This window comes from Erpetoichthys calabaricus, chromosome 8 (genome assembly GCF_900747795.2).
Source record: "Erpetoichthys calabaricus chromosome 8, fErpCal1.3, whole genome shotgun sequence".
In the NCBI taxonomy this organism is placed as follows: Eukaryota; Metazoa; Chordata; class Cladistia; order Polypteriformes; family Polypteridae; genus Erpetoichthys; species Erpetoichthys calabaricus.
The window spans coordinates 93,349,951-93,370,865 of NC_041401.2; the positions used below are offsets into that span (position 1 = coordinate 93,349,951).

Here is a 20,915-nt window from a genome sequence, read left to right on the forward strand (position 1 = left end):
TGAATTGCAGAAAGCAATCTTGCATGCCCAAGAATGCTCTGGATCACACACAGGTGCTGCACTCTCTGTGGCGTTTAAAAGAATGGAAAATACCCAAAGAGGATGTTCATGTAGTATTACGAGACAACACACGCAATGTTGCAAAGACTATGGAGGAATGCGGGATCCCAAGTTTGCCATGTATGGCTCATACTTTACAGCTTGCCTTGAACGACGACGTACTATCCCAGTGCAGCATTTCGGATGCAGTACCGATCGGCAGAGAAAGCATTCACAATTAGCCAGCTTGCGCCTCAAAACTATACAAACTGAACTTGGTATGCAGCTGAAAATGCTTCAACAAGACGTTTGGACTAGATGGAATAGCACATTCTATATGCTGCAAAGCTTGCTGGAGCAGAAAAGAGCCCTTGGAGCTTATGCCTCCAATTTAGAGTTACCTGCAACTCTAATGCATAATCAGTGGGGTTTGATTGAGAATATAATCACACTCCTTGCTCCATTTGAACATCTGACAAAAGAAATTTGCCAGTCTGAAGCCTTGGCTTCTAACGTTATTCTCTCAGTTAATGCTTTAAAACAACTGTTGACTAAAAGTGCTCATACTGACTTCGGAGTCGAAACCAGTAAAACCGGTAAAAGCGCTCTCTTGGAGGCTGTAAACAATCGTTTCATTGAGATTTACACAGAACCCATGTACTGTGTTGCCACTATTGTAGACCCGAGATACAAAGACTGCTATTTCAATGCAGATGTAAAATCACTGGCACTCAAAATGTTGCAAGCTCAGATGGAACTTGCATCGAACGAAATGCAAATGAGTGAATCACAGATAGATTGTCCACAACAGAACAGGGACAAGATAAATGACAAGGTGGCATGCATGCTCTTTGAAATGTACAACGAAATTCTTGAACAGAACACATTGATGCCTCAGGAAAACAGCCAGATGACAACAGAGGCGGGTTAAAAAAAAAAAAAAAAGAAGAAGCTCTGTGGAGATCATTACAACATTGTTTTAAGTAAATAACTAGGGCTTTTGGATCGAATATCACTATTCTAACATACAGTAATTTGAATGTATAAAAAATCTTGGAAGGTAAGAAAGAAAAATGGCAATTGAATGTAAAAGAGCGGTTGTTGGTTTTATCTCGCAGTAACTTTGGCTTTGTGTTACTTAAGACGTGCTGGACACTATTGTGGGATTTTACAGATATGTTTTTGCACGTAACATTTTAGGATCAGCCTATACGTGTTTCTGAATTGTTAACCCATATTGTTATTAGTCGTTAGTTAAACGGCCGGCATCGTCTGTTTTAAACACACCCATTTTAAAGATTGCTAGTTTTCATCAAGCGACTGAGCCAACTATAGCCTCTTCTTTGCTTCATATTTTTGTTCGGTGCATGTTAATTAAATAGTTTCGTAAATAAACACTTAAACTTATGTTGCATTTTTTTTTGTTACTTTGAAATATGCTGTCTGCTAATTGATTATAATACACAAAATACTTAAGACCACCACAAAGTAACATTTAATACACTTGTTTCATTTGTAAAACACGTAAAGGGTCACAATGCTTCAGTTTATTTACTGTAAAAAATAGACAAAGGGATATAAGGTCCTCCGGTCTCTAGGAAAAAAAGAAAAAAATGACTGCATTTACTTTGTTTGAGCAATCACTGACAATTTTGTTTGTTTTTCTTTTGAACATTGTTGTTAGAAAGTGCCAGTGCAGTGCGTGTCTTATTTCTCTTTGCGTTGCATTTCGTGGGAGAGCCATTCACATTCATGGAAGCCACTGTTTTCACCTGAGTCTCTTAAGCAATAATGAGCAACTTGTAAGCAGATCATGATCTACAGTGAAAAGCAAAAATATTAATCATAAAATGTTTCAAAAAACAGCAAATACAATACAATACAGACATGCATTCAATTCAAATGCCATATACTTATTTTTATTGTAAGGATTCTAATCTTAATCTGACAGCCCTGGTAATGCTGTATATGTATGCATACTACTCGGCAGGTGCAGGGATTTCTTTCTGAAGCACCAATCCCGAGGAATGAAAATCCACTGAAACAACTGGAGTCGGTTTCCTACCATTGCCAAAGTAGCACGCAAGTTCCTGTCAGCCCCATGTACTACTGTACAGCGAGAGATTCAGTTTGGCTTCTAATGTAATCAACGAAAAGAGAAACAGAATTTCCTGCGACAAGGCAGAGATGCTCTTGTTCGTTAAGAAACCCCCCCCATCATGCTTAAAAAAAATAGGAAAGAATGATAAGCCTCCAGCAAAAAAGTTATTTATTTCTTTACCGTTGTACGCTTTTCTGTTTTTTTAAATTTATAGATTGGTTAGATTTATTCCATCAAAAAGAAAGAAAAAAAGTATTATGTAGTATTTAATACTGCAGACTGTAAAACAAAGGATCAGATAGCCAGCCAAATGTGGTTGAGCAGAAGCCATTTTAATGATTGTAAATAATCTGCAAAAGTTGTTATTCTTAAGGGGTATTGCTTATTTCATTGTCATTGTACATTTTACCGTTTGTTTTTTCATTTTTAATTTTTTTGATTATTGTTGAATTTGTTGTATTTGTTCCATCAGAAAGAAAGAGAAAAGTGTTATTTAAAGCAACAACCTGCAAAACTGTTTCCCGTATAACCAACGTGTAGCCAGCCAAATGTGGCAGATATCATTTGTTTTTAATGATTGAATGTGGTGTGCAGAATTGTTATACAAATAAATGTTCACTTTGTCTAATTCTTGTCCAGACAGATCAAGTCTCATTTTTCTCTGTGTCTTTATACATATGTATATCGGCATCGGTAGATAAGTACATAGACATTACCAAATATGGCAGATATCATTTGTTTTTAATGATTGAATGTGGTGTGCAAAATTGTTATACAAATAAATGTTCACTTTGTCTGTAATTCTTGTCCAGACAGATCAATTCTCCTTTTTCTCCATGTCTTATAAATTTGTGTATTGGCATCAGAAGATAATTACATAGACATTATCGGATATCAGCATTGGCCCAAAATTCCCATATTGGAGCATCCCTAGTCTTGGAGCAGGATATGTTGTGTGCAGTGGACATTTAGAGTAAAAAACCCTCAAACCTAAATTTCATTACAAATTGGTCCATTCTGGGCAATAAAAGGAAAAGATAAAAAGTACCAACAGTCCACGCACATTTGTTCAGCACAAATGACATAGAAAATATTTAAAAAATTTATAAAACTGTATAAAATTGTTCATATTCGGTATCTGGTTTTGATTATGCTTGTTTTAATCAGACAAAAACAAAACTAGATAGTAAACCATGTAGTGTAGTAATCTTCCAGTAACATTAAACTCATGTTATATCCAAATCCTACAAAACTAAACTCCATAGTAGCTCTTTAACCACACCTTAATTACTAAAACTAAAACTGAAACTGATAGATATAAAAATAAAATAGAAATGTCTTTGTGAAATAAAAACTAAATTAAAACTAAAAATACACAATGAAGGAAAACTAAAACTAAACTAAATTTCAAAGTAAGATCAGAAAAAATGTAGAAATAAAAACTAATATAAAAAGGCAAAACTTGCAGCCTGAGGAGATGTCCCTCTGACAGGTGCAGTTAACCATCTATTCCTGGCTCAGGTTACTGAGCCCTCAGCAACCATTCCAAGCTGCACCCATCTCCTGCCGCAAGTCCCTCGGTGTCTGTGGGAGAAACTGTATATTGGGCCACTCCTACTCACAGGAAATCATTCTGTAGAAGTGCCCCTTCCTAAGCCTGCCTCTATTTTGCTCGGGATGGCGATCTCCCCTCCTGTCTCTCTTTTGGCCTTTCTTTTTCATCTCCTTCTAACCTCTGTTCTCCTTCTTATCTTTCTGTCCCTCTCTGCCGTGCAGGCTCCCTTTATCTTCTGATTTGATTGGGCACAGATGTGATATGCCAGCCCTCTGAGGCTTGAATGAGGAACCTGACTGACACTCGCATTTGCATGTGTATGCACAATCAGTCAGGCACTCCAACCATCTCCAGAGTGGCACAGGCCTACACACACCCGCACCTGATTCCGACACTACACGCTCACGAGCGTTGAATATTTATTTAAAATCTGCTAGACGCCATAGACCCCTTATCACATGCTCTCTGTTTTGAAATATTTAAACAAACAATAAATAGGTATGCTTTTCAAAGATAAACTCAAGTGAATATGAATTTGAACATGTCCAGATGTTGGTTTGAGTGGGTAAATGTAGCCCTATTGAAAAATGTAGTTAAGTCTGTAACTCCATATATGTAATTAAATTGTTTTAAAAAATTACTTTCGTATGTATTTTTTTTATGGGTGTAAGAGCATAAGTTGGTTGAACACTTCTTTACTGTTAAGGAGAGGAACAATTTAAACAATATTAGATTTTTTTTACATAACACTGCATAATGTTTTGGTACAGATATACTGGAATTAATGTTTGTGATATGATTTAAAAAGGACCACTTCCAGAAAAGCAATGTAAATATAAAATGTGTATAAAGCAATAATACAGCAGAACAGCAAAATTCATCAAATTCTTTTCAATTGAACCAGCTGTTTTTAAATATGAAAGCAAAAGAAAACAAGTTGTTGTTGGCTAAATATGAAAGGATCTGATCCAAACAGTTAGTATTGTGCAATGCCTTTGTACTTAAATATTGATCACTTCCTTTTTGTGCATCTACCATTTTTTCATTTATATCAAACATGGACTTTAACTGATGTGTCCGATTATATACAGTATTGTCTGTGTGTGGCATGGAAAGCAGTTGTAGTAAGATCAGAAATTATACTGTATGCTGTAGTTTATCTTTTGTATCTTTTAATGTTCTGTAGCATTTTTATAATTCTTTTTCTGATATACTAATACTTTTTTTTTTTTTTTTTTTTTTTAAGGTCAGTGACAGATCCTAGAGATGGGAAAAGAGTTGCCCTTAAAAAGATGCCCAATGTCTTCCAGAATCTGGTATCATGCAAGAGGGTCTTCCGGGAGCTTAAGATGCTTTGTTTTTTTAAGCACGATAATGTAAGTTTCTTCTCCCTAAGTAATGTTTTTCAGATAATACATATGCCAAAAAAATCTAATTTTAGTCCACAATCAGTTTACTCAAAAAATAAATTGTATACTTATATATACTGTAGATCTTTTTAGATTATTATGGAAATCATGATTTATGTTGCTATAAAGCTTTGTGAGTTGGTCTGTTATAGATTAATTGCCCTGTTTGAATGTTTACTTACTTTTAGCCTTTTCATTTTAATATTTTCACTTAAGTGTAAGAAATTGCTCTAGCATGTCAATTTGTACAATAATTGTTCCAAATGTTTTTTAAGAAATAATGAAGGTTTTGCTGTGGAGGGAAAAGGTTAATCTATCTTAATTTGAGCCTTTCCTGGCTAATAAAGACATCCTGTTTAATGATGTGTTTTCATACTTTTAATTAATGTACTATGCAGTCTTACTTAAGTTAAAACACAGCTGTTTTATTTCTTTTGAGATTTTTTCTTTTGATTTTGATAAAACCTTGCTTATAGGAAAAATGTAATAATGTAATACAGTGAAGCTTAATATATAGGGTGCTCCATGCCTTTTTAAATTTATACCATTACTATATTACCATTTTTACTTTTAATAAAGGTGTGTTTGTAAAGCATTACTTATTTGTAAGTTGTATGCTATTGCTTAAAAGAGACATGAAAATTCAAACAAATGTGACACTTGAAAACAGCTCTTCACAAAAAAAAAAAAACAGATTAGTGTATATAAATTGACAAGATCAAAGAATATGCCCATCTAAGGACACTTTGCACCTCTGGTAATGCATGTAAAAATCCTTTTTTTTTTTTTTTTTTAAAAACGTTAATATTTTTTGGATAGCTTTGGTAGTAGACCAGTTCTGCTGTACACAGCTTGATAAATTGCAGTACAGGATGCCGGTTCAGTTCAACAGGTGAGAGTATTTGGTCAGGGAATAACATACAGGACTAAACTAACCTGAGTTTCTCTCATTTGTCCCTTTACAGTTGCAATAGTAATGTAATACATGTGACCTGAATTAAATGTAAATGTTTTTTTTTTTCTTCAAATGCTACATTGCTTTAAGGAGTATGTGCCAAGCCTGCAGCCAATTAACACTGTGCATGAAATCACGAGTTAGCTAAGGTTGCTAAATAAGCATTGCTTTCTCTAAATACGCTGTTTTAAATGAGTGTTTTAAAGCTGTAAATATAATAAAAGAAAAATCATAATTAATGTGGTTATTTTTCATAATGAGAATGAAAAACTGAGTTTTCCAAATGGTACAAACGATATAACATGGTATATGGACATTTATAACTTGAAATTGTATTCCAAAAACCAGGATTATCTATAAATTAAAAAAATATATATCTTGCTTACTCTGGTTTTTTACATTGGAATCAACAGGGCTAGGATAAAGCTGAAAACAGAAGCCTTAAACTTATCATATTAGTCTGTTTTTCAAACCAAGATAGTTGCAGAGTATTGATCTGCATCTTGTAATTACACGCATTGTAAAATAAATTATACATGTCATTTCTGAACAAAAAACACCAATATTATGGGGTTCAGACATTTTAAAAGAAAACCAGTTGTGCATACTACCTCATAAAAGGTATCTTTTCTTCAAGAAAAATAGCAGCACTAATATGCAATAAAACACTTATTTTCAGATCCCTTTTGTTATCACAAGCATGTGCCGGAAACTTGGAAGACATCTTTTTTTGTATCGAAACTCAGGATATATCCAGCAAGTTTTAGGCTTTTATTTTCCGGTGGTGCTTCTTGCTCCATTGCCTCCATTATAAAGTGCCAGCACAGGCAAGATGTTTTTGAAAATTTGTAGAATACGCTATACTTTGCAACACAATTCACATGGCAAATGCATATATATGTTGGTGAAGAAGTAACCTTGACTTGAAAAATACCATACTTACCCTTTCATGGGTTTATCATAAAGCAGCAATAAGTCAGGGATCTCCAGTTCAGCAATGAATCAAAACAGAATTGGCATCAGAGGGATACTTTTAGGGTGTTGGAGAAGTGTTTATGTACTTAGTACAACTAATTAATCCAAGACTAGTGCGGTAGATAAAAAAAAAAAAAAAAAGTCTGTACTAAAATGCATTACGAAACATTGTGTTTTAAGGCATTTTCATACTCATGGTCAATTTACTTTGTCCCAAACCAAGAGATGATTATTAGTTTGTTTTAATCTCCAGGTAATTCAGTTGTATTTTAGACAGCAAATTTTCAAGCAAACCAGATATAACCATAAACGCTCCTTGGGTTGGTCATGGACTTTAATTCAGTGGGCAGAAACTTTTTTTTTTCCCTCTGTATAAATCATTAATATTCAACAAGAACTGCATTTGTGCACCGCAGTATTTGCCATGCTTCTGTGGTTTGTTTATTGAGCAGAACGTCATTTATATGATAACTAGAAAAATAACAGGAAAATGTGTTACATTGCATGCCACAGATCTGACACATTTCATTTGTGACTCAATGGCAAACTCTGCTGAGTTTTTACGGTAATGTGGCTCATTTAAACTTAAAACAGTGAATGACTCTTATGAATTTAATTTCACTGTATGATGCTTTGTATTTACTATTTAGCTTATCCCATATCACATGTCTACTGTATTTAGACCAGTAACTATCTGTTAATAAGTTTCACTTTGTACTCTTTGATTACCATTTACTATGTAGCATCAAAGTTAACTTGCCTCCAGTGTCCCATCGTGCCCAAAATGTGATTGCATTGAGGATGCCCCAACTTTGTGTTTCATTCTTGCAATATAAGATTAGGAGTTTTCATCATTGTTTGCAAAGGCGTTAGTTTCTTACTAACTCTGTATATGGTTGGTTCGACCTACCTAAACACATGTTAGTCAAGACCAGTGATTCTTAACTTTTTTTGAGTCACATACGCCTTTAAGAATCTGATGAAAGCTATGGACTCCCTTCCCCAGAAATATTCACATAAACACAACTTCGCATGCAATGAATATAATGTACTTTATTTATAGAGATTTGATAGTCTCATATATAAATGACTTACACAAAGTATTATTAAACTTTAAAGTAAACAATCTTAAAAAAAACCCAAAAAACTCCTTTTTTTATGCAAAAAGCAATGTCCACTCATAATTATGAAATACAATCCCCTTGTGCAAATTAAAACAGATATACAGTAATCCTTCGCTATATCGCGCTTCGACTTTCGCGGCTTCACTCTATCGCTGATTTTATATGTAAGCATATTTAAATTTATATCGCGGATTTTTTGCTGGTTCGCGGATTTCTGCAGACAATGAATGGGTCTTTTAAGTTCTGGTACATGCTTCCTTGGTTGGTTTGCCCAGTTGATTTCATACAAGGGACGCTATTGGCAGATGGCTGAGAAGCTACCCAACCAGAGCGCAGAGAGGCTGTTCGCACACTGATCTAGAGGATACGGACGCTCCTCTAAAAAATGCTGAAAGACTACCTTTACATTGTACCGGCGGTGCTTCGAATACTTAAAAGCCAAACAGCCCTATTGATTTTTGTTTGCTTTTTTCTCTCTCTCTCTCTCTCTGACATTCTCTGCTCCTGACGCGTACTCCATTGAAGAGGAAGATATGTTTGCATTCTTTTAATTGTGAGATGGAACTGTCATCTCTGTCTTGTCATGGAGCACAGTTTAAACTTTTGAAAAAGAGACAAATGTTTGTTTGCAGTGTTTGAATAAAGTTCCTGTCTCTCTACACCCTCCTGTGTTTCTGTGCAAATCTGTGACCCAAGCATGACAATATAAAAATAACCATATAAACATATGGTTTCTACTTCGCGGATTTTCACCTTTCGCGGGGGGTTCTGGAACGCAACCCCCGCGATCGAGGAGGGATTACTGTACTACTACTACATTTTTTACTACCATTTCTACTACTACTATATTATCTACTCTAAATCAATAGTAACAGACTGTATAGGCATCCATGGACCTCAGGCTAAGAACCCCTGGTCTAGACCTTTTTTTACATGGTTAACTACTGATCTACTTGGTCTGATTGTGTGATAACCCTCAGAGCCTCTTGTGATAACCCTCTTTCTCTAATTAGGTGCTAGGATTGATCTTATTGACTGCTACTTGTGCAAGTTACTTTATGCAAACTTACATGCATTTGTGGATTTATTTTTATAATGAGTCTAACTACTTACCAGAAGAGATACAATTAAAATACAATACAGTTTATTTTTGTATAGCTCAAAATCACCCAAGAAGTGCCGCAATGGGCTTTAACAGGCCCTGTCTCTCTTGACAGCCCCCCAGCCTTGACTCTCTAAGAAGACAAGGAAAAACTCCCAAAAAAAACCCTTGTAGGGAAAAAATGGAAGAAAGAAACCTTGGGAAAGGCAGTTCAAAGAGAGACCCCTTTCCAGGTAGGTTGGGATTGCAGTGGGTGTCAAAAAGAAGGGGGTCAATACAATACAATACACAGTACACAACACAAGTAATCCTCAATACAGTATAAAAATAAAAATATCACAAATACGGAGAAGAATTTAACAGTAGATAATACCACATAATATGATTTGGATTTGTTTAGAGTCCTGGAGACCTCAGCCATCAAGCTGCCTCCCCCAATTGGCAATTCCACAGCTGAGACAGCGCTGGACCAGCCAGTCCGATGAAAGGACCCATCTACCCAACCATTCCTGCGATCCTCCATCAGGGATGAGTTTACCTTAGGCAGGCAAAACAACTTGGCAGGTGGGCCGTGGCACCAAGTGCCACAAATGAGTACTGAGAAGAGAAACAGAATAGGTGAGGGTTAGTAAAAATTATAACTATCATGTTACTTATGTTTTAGTGCTAATGACTAACAACAGAGATGCAGTCTATACAGTTAATCAGCAGCTCTAGTCAGGATATGCTAAACTGAAGTAGTGAGTCTTCAGTTGGGATTTGAAAGCTGAGACCGAAGATCTCTTATAGTAGCAGGCAGACCATTCCACAGTTTAGGGCCCCTGTAACTAAAACTCGGCCTCCCACTGTTATTTTATTAATCCTTGGAATCATAAGCAGACCAGCATCTTGAGATCTTAATGTGCGCTCTGTTTTGTAAGTCATGATGTTTTCCATAATGCAGTTCTGGGATCTGTAGTTAAGAGTGTTACTTTGTTGAATCACATTTATACCTCATGGAAACTGCTACATGGTTTGTTTGGTACTGCACCAAAACCACGATGCCTCAAGAAGCAGAAGGCAATCCATGTTAATGATGACAATACAAGAGTTGCATAATACTGTATGTCTGAAGTAACATGATGCTGGGTTGCTTAGTGGAAGGTAAAACAACCATTCTTTTGCATTCATACATCAATTTTGCCTTTTGAATATAATGTTTTTATAATACATTTAAATTATATTCAAATATGGCATTCAATGTGACAAACCCTTATACAGTATACTGTGTATTTATATAATATATATAATTAAAATTGTGTTCAGAATCTGCCACATGCTGTCATTTGGCGAGTTTCTTGCATTCAAAAGAACTAAAACTGCTTTAGTCTTTTGTTGGAAAGTTCCAGAAATTAAAGAAAAAATTAATTTAAGAAAAAGTACAAAGCTAACTAAATGAGTGTTAACACTGGTCAAAAACTGGGCTGTGAACGAAAGATTGTATTAAATGAACTTTAAATTATAATGCAAAAATGTGAGCTTAGCAACATGCTCAGGCTAAGGCTTACTGTCTGCTCTGGAGGTATCTTGCCTGCTTCAGAGAATATCTACTTTGAATATGACAAGAACCATATAAGTAGGACTTTGCTAGCCTGGTCAAAGTGGACACTCTAGCCTTGTTAATCTTCCACCATCACAGTTTGCTTCTGTGTGAAGTATGTGAAAGTTTCATTCCTTAAGACTTTTCCATGAGCATCTTTATCACCAAGAATTGAGTCAAGTACGGAGACAGCAGTAATGTTGGAGCTGGGACTGCTGCTGGCCCAACTTTTTTCATTTGGAATACTAGCATATGCACTCTGGTTTGTACATGAAAGACTTCCATAAGCATCAGAAATTCCAGATAAAAATACCGTATTGCTTGTGTTTTTGGCTTTTTTTTGATGAACATAAGAAAGTCACTCTCCTGGGTAGAACTCATAGCCTTGTTGTCAATTCAAAATCTTTGCTAACTTCAGGGAAAAAATGTAATAGTAAAGTACAGATTTTTTTTTTTGGCTGTACACACCTGAGCAACTAAGCTGTGCAATATGAGCAATGATATGAACATGTTAAATAGTATGGAAAGCTCTTTTTTCAGGAGCTAGGGTTGTCTTTGTGAATGTATTTTAAAATTTTAAAGTAAATGTTTTTCTTTAAGTATAACATTCACAGAGGTTGGGAAGTAAACTCTTTTCTAATACAGAGAGTACTACATATTTGCAACACTTATCCACATAAATGAAGGCAAACTGCACTGTATCATGCTGTACACCTCTAAACATGTGCTTCTACCTATGCTATTTTCATTAATATCTAAAATATTCAATCTTATTCCATAATAAATTGAATGATCATTATATTGAATGTGTATGGGCACAAGTCATGTGTTTGGCCTAGTTTTGTGGTTCTTGGATATTGGAGCCATTCAGGACTTTTTATTTCACCACTAACAATACTATCTTACTATGCTGATTCTTCTTTGCCATCTGCCTTGTTTCCAACATGGAATCCAGGAAACTGATTTTTTTTTTTAAAATGTCCAAGCCAATTGGTCTTTTATACTTTTGTAGAATTAGTTTGTATTTAGCCCTTAACTGCTGTTGCCTGTATTATTTGTTCAAATATGTTTCCCTCTGTCAATAAACAGATGCAGAGAAAGAACACTTAATATAAAAACCTAAATAGTCAATGCTTACAACCTTTTGTTGTTGGTGTTATCAGCATCATTGATTAGTTCTTACACCTCTATAATTGAATCATTTGTTCCTTGTATGTTTTTAAATCAGTTCTGTACTCTGTCCTGAAATAGCAAACAAAATTTAACTCCTCATAAAATAGATCCATACACCAAGGTTATTATAGTTTTGCCTTTTTATATTAGTTTTTATTTCTATATTTTTTCTGACCTTACTTGGTCTAGTTTTAGTTTTCCTTCATCATGTATTTTTAGTTTTAGTTTAGTTTTTATTTCACAAAGACATTTCTATTTTATTTTTATATATATTAGTTTCAGTTTTAGTTTTAGTAATTATGGCATGGAGCGCCTATACGGAGTTAGTTTTGTGTCACAATCAGACAGAACTATACACTTAAAAACAGATTTGGATATGAGTTTAATGTTAGTAAACCAGGCAGTGTAGTAAGCTTCCACTATCTGGTTTTGTTTTTTGTCTGATAAAAACAAGCATAATCAAAACCTAGATACTGAATATGAATAATTTTACACAATTGTATAATTTTTAAAATATTTTCTCATGAAAATCACAGGGGCTTAGGAAAAACAGGACTCTTAGACTTGAATGAGTGTGCAGACCCCACCTGGCTGTATTGAGGGAAAGAAAGAACAAGCATGCAGTGTCCTGGTTAGAGGTAGTGAGTCTTGAATAGCCCACCATAAGAACAGTAAACCCATAATGAGCAGGGCAAGAGCAGGTAATAGTAATACGGACAGGCACAAAACAACAGAGACAGCATCTGAGATTAAGAACAATATATACATTATCTAAACCTGTTTATCCAGAGCAGGATCACAGGAAACCTGGAGCCTACCCCAGCAGGTTTGGATGTAAGGCAGGAAAACTCCCTGGTATGCAAAACGTATGATATGGCTGATATTAAGAACATAAATATGATATTTCAACTATCTATTTTGAGAGAGAAAGAGAAAAACATTGAAAAAAGGGAGACAAATATTTTAAAATATAATTCTGCTAATGGATTACTTTCACAATATCAGGCATTTTGAGTTGTGAATATGAACTAAAAAAGATAAATTAATAAATGTAGAATAAATAGAAAAACCCATTAGAATGTTTAGTTTTTCATCACTTGTCAGACTCTCTACCTTTGTTTGTATTGCTTCGTTGTTAAACGATGTTTTTAAAGCAAAAGTGATTGGTCAGCCACAATATTCTGATCTTTTATGTTGACCTTGTCAGTCTCTCGAGCAGTGCTGTTTTTTTTTTTTTTCAAAAATCAGGAGTGGTCTCCCTCGACTCTCTTGTATACTCAGATATGGGGATGGATATTTGAGGAGTAAACCGCAAGACAATGATTATATTGTTATATTATGTACATTAAGGAACCATCAACAACAAATCAAATTAATAATATATTGAAAAATTATTATAAAAGTAATGTTGAATAAATCGGACTCTGCAGCTGCATAAATAAAAAAAAAAATCATATGTGTTTAGGTGAAGTACCACTTCCGGGTGATGGATTTGGCCCAAAAGTTTATACAGACCTATAATTATGGTTTAACAACCACATGCCAAATTTCATCCATCTATCTAGTTGCGTTTTTGAGTTATCGTGTTTATATACACACACACAGACACACGCGCGCACACACACACAATTCCAAAAAGCAGTATTTTTGGACTCTGTGAGGTCTAGAACGTGAAGATTCATCAAAATATTGCGGTTGAATTTTTTCATGATTACTATACTTTCTCTATACAGTGATCCCTCGCTATATCGCGCTTCGCCTTTCGCGGCTTCACTCCATCGCGGATTTTATATGTAAGCATATTTAAATATATATCGCGGATTTTTTGCTGGTTCGCGGATTTCTGCGGACAATGGGTCTTTTAATTTCTGGTACATGCTTCCTCAGTTGGTTTGCCCACTTGATTTCATACAAGGGACGCTACCCAGCTTACTTTTCTCTCTCTCTTGCGCTGACTTTCTCTGATCCTGACGTAGGGGGATTGAGCAGGGGGGCTGTTCGCACACCTAGACGATACGGACGCTCGTCTAAAAATGCTGAAAGATTATCTTCACGTTGCTATCTTTTGTGCAGCTGCTTCCTGAAACGACATGCTGCACGGTGCTTCGCATACTTAAAAGCTCGAAGGGCACGTATTGATTTTTGATTGAAAAACCAAACTCTGTCTCTCTCTATCTCTCTCTCTCTCTCTCTTTCTCTGCTCCTGACAGAGGGGGTGTGAGCTGCCACCTTCAACAGCTTTGTGCCGCGGTGCTTCGCATACTTAAAAGCCAAACAGCCCTATTGATTTGTTTGCTTTTCTCTATCTATGTGACATTATCTGCTCCTGACGCGCACTCCTTTGAAGAGGAAGATATGTTTGCATTCTTTTAATTGTGAGATGGAACTGTCATCTCTGTCTTGTCATGGAGCACAGTTTAAACTTTTGAAAAAGAGACAAATGCTTGTTTGCAGTGTTTGAATAACGTTCCTGTCTCTCTACAACCTCCTGTGTTTCTGCGCAAATCTGTGACCCAAGCATGACAATATAAAAATAACCATATAAACATATGGTTTCTACTTCGCGGATTTTCTTATTTCGCGGGTGGCTCTGGAACGCAACCCCCGCGATGGAGGAGGGATTACTGTACTTCATATATAAGAACGTAAAAACGATTTCTCCTGTGCGAAGTGGCAGGTGAATTGCTGTCAACAAAAAGCAGTAACCTGAGAAATAAATTGAAAAGTTATTTACTCGTGATTTTTCTGTCCATACGGTAAAGTTTTTGTTGAACAGCACATTCTGATTTCAGCCGTTGTACAGTGTCCATTTTAGGACATCCTCCTCCCTCCGACAAAAACAAGTGCAAAGAAAGGCAGCACGCAAATCGCTTTCTATTTCTCACACTTTACGCATTTGCACTCAGCTTGCTCTGTCTCCGCAAATGATGTGTGAACAGCTGCCCTCCGTCACCAGCCACCATTCCCTGGATGAATATGTGCGGGGACGGCTCGTGGTGGATGACTTTCTGTTTTAGAGTTAAAACTTACAAGGGTTAAAGACTAACAAGAATATTCATTCAAAAATGAAAACTAAAAATATTTTAGTAAATTATTATTTTATTTCAGTTTACGAAAATATTTTTTTAATAATAGTTTCAGTTTTGATTTTAGTTTTCGTTAACTATAATAACTTTGCCATGCATTGCACCTTTTGCAGTGGTGTGAAAATCTTTCTATAAGAAAAAAGTTGTTTAACACTAGAATTACCAGAGCCTATGAAAAAACCCGTAGATCCGTCCCACCTTAAATCGCTTCTTAAATCCGTTCGCACCTCTCCGCCAGCATCTTTTGTCTTCTAAATGTTCAGATAAAGACAAGCTGCAAGCAGCCGGCTATTCCATCCCCCCACCGACTTAGTACGTGCACGAACTTCTCCCAGCTCATGCCTTGATTGATTATCTGGGATTGAAGTACAGTTTTATAGTGGAAATAATAGATCGTTATTTGGAACACACGCATTTCATGTGTGTTCCGTTTCTACAGTAATCTGTGTAAACACATTTTTAAAACAGAAACGTTTTTCATATTCTAGTAGTAAATGACAAAATGTAGGCATAAACTATATAATGTATGAAGCCTGAAGTCCAAATATCAAAGAAACGCTTTCACAAAAGGTACAAATATAACACAACAAGTGCACTTTTATTCAAAAATATAACTGCAGGAGGCATGCATGCATGCGACATTGACACATATTTACTATTACTGCCGCCGTGGCGCAACAGTATCAGCTGCTGACTGGGAATCGAAAGATTACGAGTTCGATCCTGTATGACTCCCTTTTGAGAAGTGAACTGCTCTTATTCTTACTATTTTAGAATAAAAACATATGTTTGATTTCAGTCTGTAACAGCCGGTGTAATTTATGATACTTGTAAAGGTTAGCTTTGTCTTTTTTTATTTTTTTTATTCACTTTTCATTCTCTCAGTCACGTTCAGGATCCTTCCCCTCCCCTCCCCATCTGACACTGCTGTTTTCACATACACTGCAGAGCTATAGTGCGTCTTTATCACGATACATACTACCGCTGTTTCTTTTGTACTCCAGGACATGCAGAGGAAAGCATAGTAAAGGGCAGTAACTTCAGCGCTATATGAAATCATCAGACACTCCCCATCTGACACTGCTGTTTTCACATAGATGCGCTATTATGCAATATTTTTTTTTTAAACAAACAGCGTCAGATCGGGTGTGAATTTATACTGCCGCTGTTAGAGTCAAATCAGAAGCTGAATAAGCTCCTGTTCTGACTCTAAGTAAAAAGCATGAATTAATCAACAGAAATAACCACGATTGACATTTTAAACTTAATGATTTACAGTGCATACCAGTTTATAAATTTTATGTCCGTTTGAGGTTAAAAAGAAAAAAAAAATAACACTTTCTCTCCAGCTGGGAATCGAACTCGGGTCTCTGAGGCACGGTAGGGTTGCTGCACTCTGAGTCAGCAAATCTTAACGTTACGCCACAGAAGGTGTTGTATCGTTATTGAACCTTTTGTGAAAGTGTTTATTTGATCTTTGGACTTCAGGCTTCACACATTCTATAGTTTATGCCTACATTTTGTAATATTTATTACTAAAATATGAAAAAGTTTCTGTTTTAACAATGTGTTTACAGTGATTACTGTAGAAATGGAACACACATGAAATGCATGTGTTCCAAATAACGATCTATTATTTCCATGGTGTGGGATGGACTAGCCAGCTGCTTGCTGCTCGTCTTAATCAGCACATTTAGAAGACAAAAGATGCTGGCGGAGAGGTGAGAATGGTTTTAAGGTGGGCCAGATCTACGAGTTTTTTCATAGACTCTGGTAATTCTAATGTTAACTCATGCTAATTGATCAAAATAACCTATTCATGTGGAAAGGCACACGTATTTCCCAGCACCTTTTGATTTTTCATTTGCTCGTTACTTAAGTTGTGCATTTTCAGAAAGAGCAAGTTATGGTATTGTGATGGACGACCGGCTATGGATTCCGGTCGCCACCCCCAGGCCGCTAGGAGGAGCCCTCCGTACAGCATGATGGTGCCCCGAGTTCCAGCAGGGCCTCATGGACTTTGTACTTTCTATACACAGCCCTGCTGGATACCTTGGGGACCACCGGGAGTCGCTGTAGGGGGGCTAGTGGGCTCTTGTGTGCCCTATAACCCGGGAGTGCGTCAGCATCACGTGTCCGGAAGGAACGACGTGCTCCCGGGATGATGAAAAGGACGGTTTGCCCTGACCCGGAAGGAAAACGGACTTGTGGGTTTGGCCAGGAACCACTTCCGGGTCGGGGCTATAAAAGGATTGTGGGAAGCCCAGAACACTGAGCTGAGCTGGGAGGTAGGGTGGCGACGTGTCTGGGCGAGGAGGATTGGTTTATTGAATAGTTTATTGTGTATATGAGTAGTGTGGTGTGTGGAGTGCTTTGTGCACATTATAATAACAAAATAAATAGTTATTATACATTCACCTGGTCATCAGAGTGGTACCTGAGGGTTCGAGAGGTGGACAAAAGCCTTAACTGCTACAGTATATACGATGTATTTAGACCCCCTAATCTTTTTCACATTTTGCTGTGTTGCAGCATAATGCCTTAATAGTTTAAAATTATTTTTTTCCCTCATTAAGCAACACCCAGTTTCCCCAGAATGACATAGCAAAAACAGAAAGTTAAAAATCTTTGCATATTATTAACTAAAAGTAAAAAAACTCAAATATCACACTGACACAAGTATTCAGACTCTTTACTCAATCACTTAGTTGAAGCACCTTTGACAATAATTACAGCTTAGACAGTTCTTGGTATGACTAGCTTCACACACTTGGATTTGGAGATTTTCTGCCATTCTTCTTTGGAGATCCTATCAAATTGTGTCATGTTGGATGGAGCGCTTCTTTTTAACTTGGACCTGAGAGTACTTCTGGCACATCAGCACTGTAACCAGAAAGCATTTCTGGTCAGGCAGAACTTCTGTCCGAAAGGGGAGCCTTCCCCGAGCAGCTACCTCTAATGGCACCCAATGATCCCAACAGGGCTGTCCACCAGAACTACAACTTCCATGCAACCTTGTGGGTTGTCTACATGGCAGCCAAGCAAGAGGGGTGCTGCCACCCAGTGTATTGGCAGGAACTCATGGCTGCCAGGGGCAGTCTCCCTGTGAACTTCCATATTAATGACCTCTCAGCAAGGATTGCCGTCTGTCTACATCCCCCTTTATAATTTACCACAGGTGGACTCCAAACAAGGTGTAAACACATTTCAATGATGTTCAATAGGATGGGATGCACCTGAGCCAAATTTCATAGAAAAGGGCCTGAATAGTTGTATTAAAGTGATATTTCAGTGTTTATTTTTAATAAATTAGTAAAACTTTTTAATATTCTTTTTTTGCTTTGTCATTCTATTAAGTGTTGTTTGATGAGGTGAAAAAATAAAATGATTTCAGCAGAAGGCTGCAACCTAACACAATGTGAAAAAAGTGAATGGGTCTGAATACTTTATGAAGGCACCACATATAACAAGGTACCTTTTGGCTGACATTTTAATTTCAATTAGGATTAATAATTATAATTTATAATAATCCTTTTTAATCGACAGTTTCTGTATTAAATGCCTCTGTTACTGTTTAAGCCTAATGAATCAAGTTTATTTCTAATTCCCTTACTGTATCCATTTTTGTCAATAACTAAGATTTCTGTTTTCTCCTTATGTTGTTTCAGAAAATTAATACTCCTCGACTCAGAAACACAAATAAGACATTGGGTCAGTGAACCAGTAGAGTTGGGGTTCATCAGGTGCTATTGATAAATATAGTTGTGTGTCATCAGCATAGCTGTGGTAGCTCACATTATGCCTTGACATAATCTGACCTAATTAAAGCATGTAGATCGAAAAGAACAGTGGACCCAGAATAGATGCTTGTGAAACACCATATAGAATATCATGTGTCTTCTAAGTATAATTACCACAACTAACAAAGAATTTTCTACCTGTTAAGTAAGAGTCAAACCAATTTAAGACATAACCAGAGAAGCCCACCCACTGACTAAGGCGATTTATAAGAATATTGTGATCAGTGGTACCAAATGTGGCACTCCGATCTAAGAGGATCAGAAAATATAAACGGGCTCTGTCCTCATTAACCACCAAGTCATTAACTATTTTAACCAGTGCAGTTTCTGTACTGTGATTTGTTCTAAAACCTGACTGAAACTTATCAAGAATAGCATGTTTATTCAAGTGATCATTTACTGTAACTGCAAAATGACTGTCTTTTCAAGAATTTTACATAAGGCAGGTTAGTCTAGAAATGGGTCTAAAATTGTCAAACATTGGAGTCAAGATTATTTTTCTTGAGCAGGGGTTTAACAACAGCAGTCTTAAGACAGTCTGGGAAGAGCCACACACCTAATGATGAATTTACTATGTCAAGCACACTATCAATTAGCACGTTGGGTACTTCTTTGAAAAAGCTTATTGCTTTTAGGTCAAAGATGCAGGTGAAGGGTTTCATTTGAGAAATTATTCTATATTGATCGAGTAAAGCTATCCTGATGAAAGAATTTCATTCACTTAAAATGGAATACCGGGATTTAATAGGATCAGTATTGGGGCATGCACTATATTTTTGCTAATATCATTAATTTTGTGATTTTAAAAAAAAAAAAAAAAAATTGCAAAAGCCTCAAGTTTCACTGGAAGTTTTTTGGAGGCATTCCATTGAATGACCTCAGTTTAGCAAACGATCAATAGTAGAGAATAAAACACTTGGATTACCAGCATTATTAGTTATAATTTCTGTTGTTGTATTCTGTTATTTTAGCCTTCAATATTTAAATAAATAATTACTAGTAAATTACTGCATTGTTTCCTGAAGTAGTTTTTTGTTTTCTTGTTTGTATATACCGGTACACTGAATTATATGTTAATGTATTATTTATTGGGTGGTGCAGTGGTAGTGCTGCTGCCTCGCAGTTAGGAGACCTGGGTTCGCTTCCTGGGTCCTCCCTGCGTGGAGTTTGCATGTTGTCTGCGTGGGTTTCCTCTGGGTGCTCCGGTTTCCTCCCACAGTCCAAAGACATGCAAGTTAGGTGCATTGGCAATTCTAAATTGTCCCTAGTGTGTGCTTGGTGTGTATGTGTGTGTGTCCTGCGGTTAGCTGGCGCCCTGCCTGGGGTTCGTTTCCTGCCTTGCGCCCTGTGTTGGCTGGGATTGGCTCCAGCAGACCCCCGTGACCCTGTAGTTAGGATATAAAGGATATAACGGGTTGGATAATGGATAGATGGATGTTTTTATTCATACATTTGTCACTTGAAGACTATGGTCTTGTTTATACTTCAAGCTCAGAACACGTACACGCACACATCATGGCTGCCACATGTTCCCAGCGTTCATTTGACGCGTCCTCTGAGCACCTCCTCAGAAATTAGCGCGATGCATGCGTGAGTTGCAGTACCAGCAAAAGGTCAGGGGGCACAATGTGATAAAAGTTGGAATGTGACGTCCGAGTCTATGTTTACTATCTACAAGTGACAGAAAGCCGCTTTGAGGATCTTCCGGGATCAATGTGCACGCTTCGATGTTTGATGAATGGTTCGATGTGGTGAAGCAAAATGCCGAAATACAAATACATTCGTGGTGCTGTTATATTCAGGCATCGCATATTTCCCTTTTTTTTTTTTTTTTTTTTTTTTTTTTTTCCTCTCTCATCAGAATGTATGGCAGTGTATTTGAGCCAAAGAAAAAAAAAATTAAGGACATAGTGAAAAGGTGTATTTTGTAATTAAAGTGGATATTTCGGCTTTAATCTCGAAATGTTCACTTTAACCTCGTAGTTTACTTTATTATTAAAGTAGACCGTCATAAACG

General features: G+C 36.6%; 1 protein-coding gene across 1 annotated transcript in view; it reads left to right on the top strand.

Annotated features, from left to right (window-relative positions):
• Positions 1 to 20,915, top strand: part of nlk2 (nemo-like kinase, type 2) — a 164,098-nt gene that overhangs the window by 43,157 nt on the left and 100,026 nt on the right. The window contains exon 2 of the mRNA XM_028807112.2: positions 4,942 to 5,071. Within this exon, the coding sequence (XP_028662945.1) occupies positions 4,942 to 5,071 (130 nt within the window). The remainder of the gene's footprint in view (positions 1 to 4,941; positions 5,072 to 20,915) is intronic.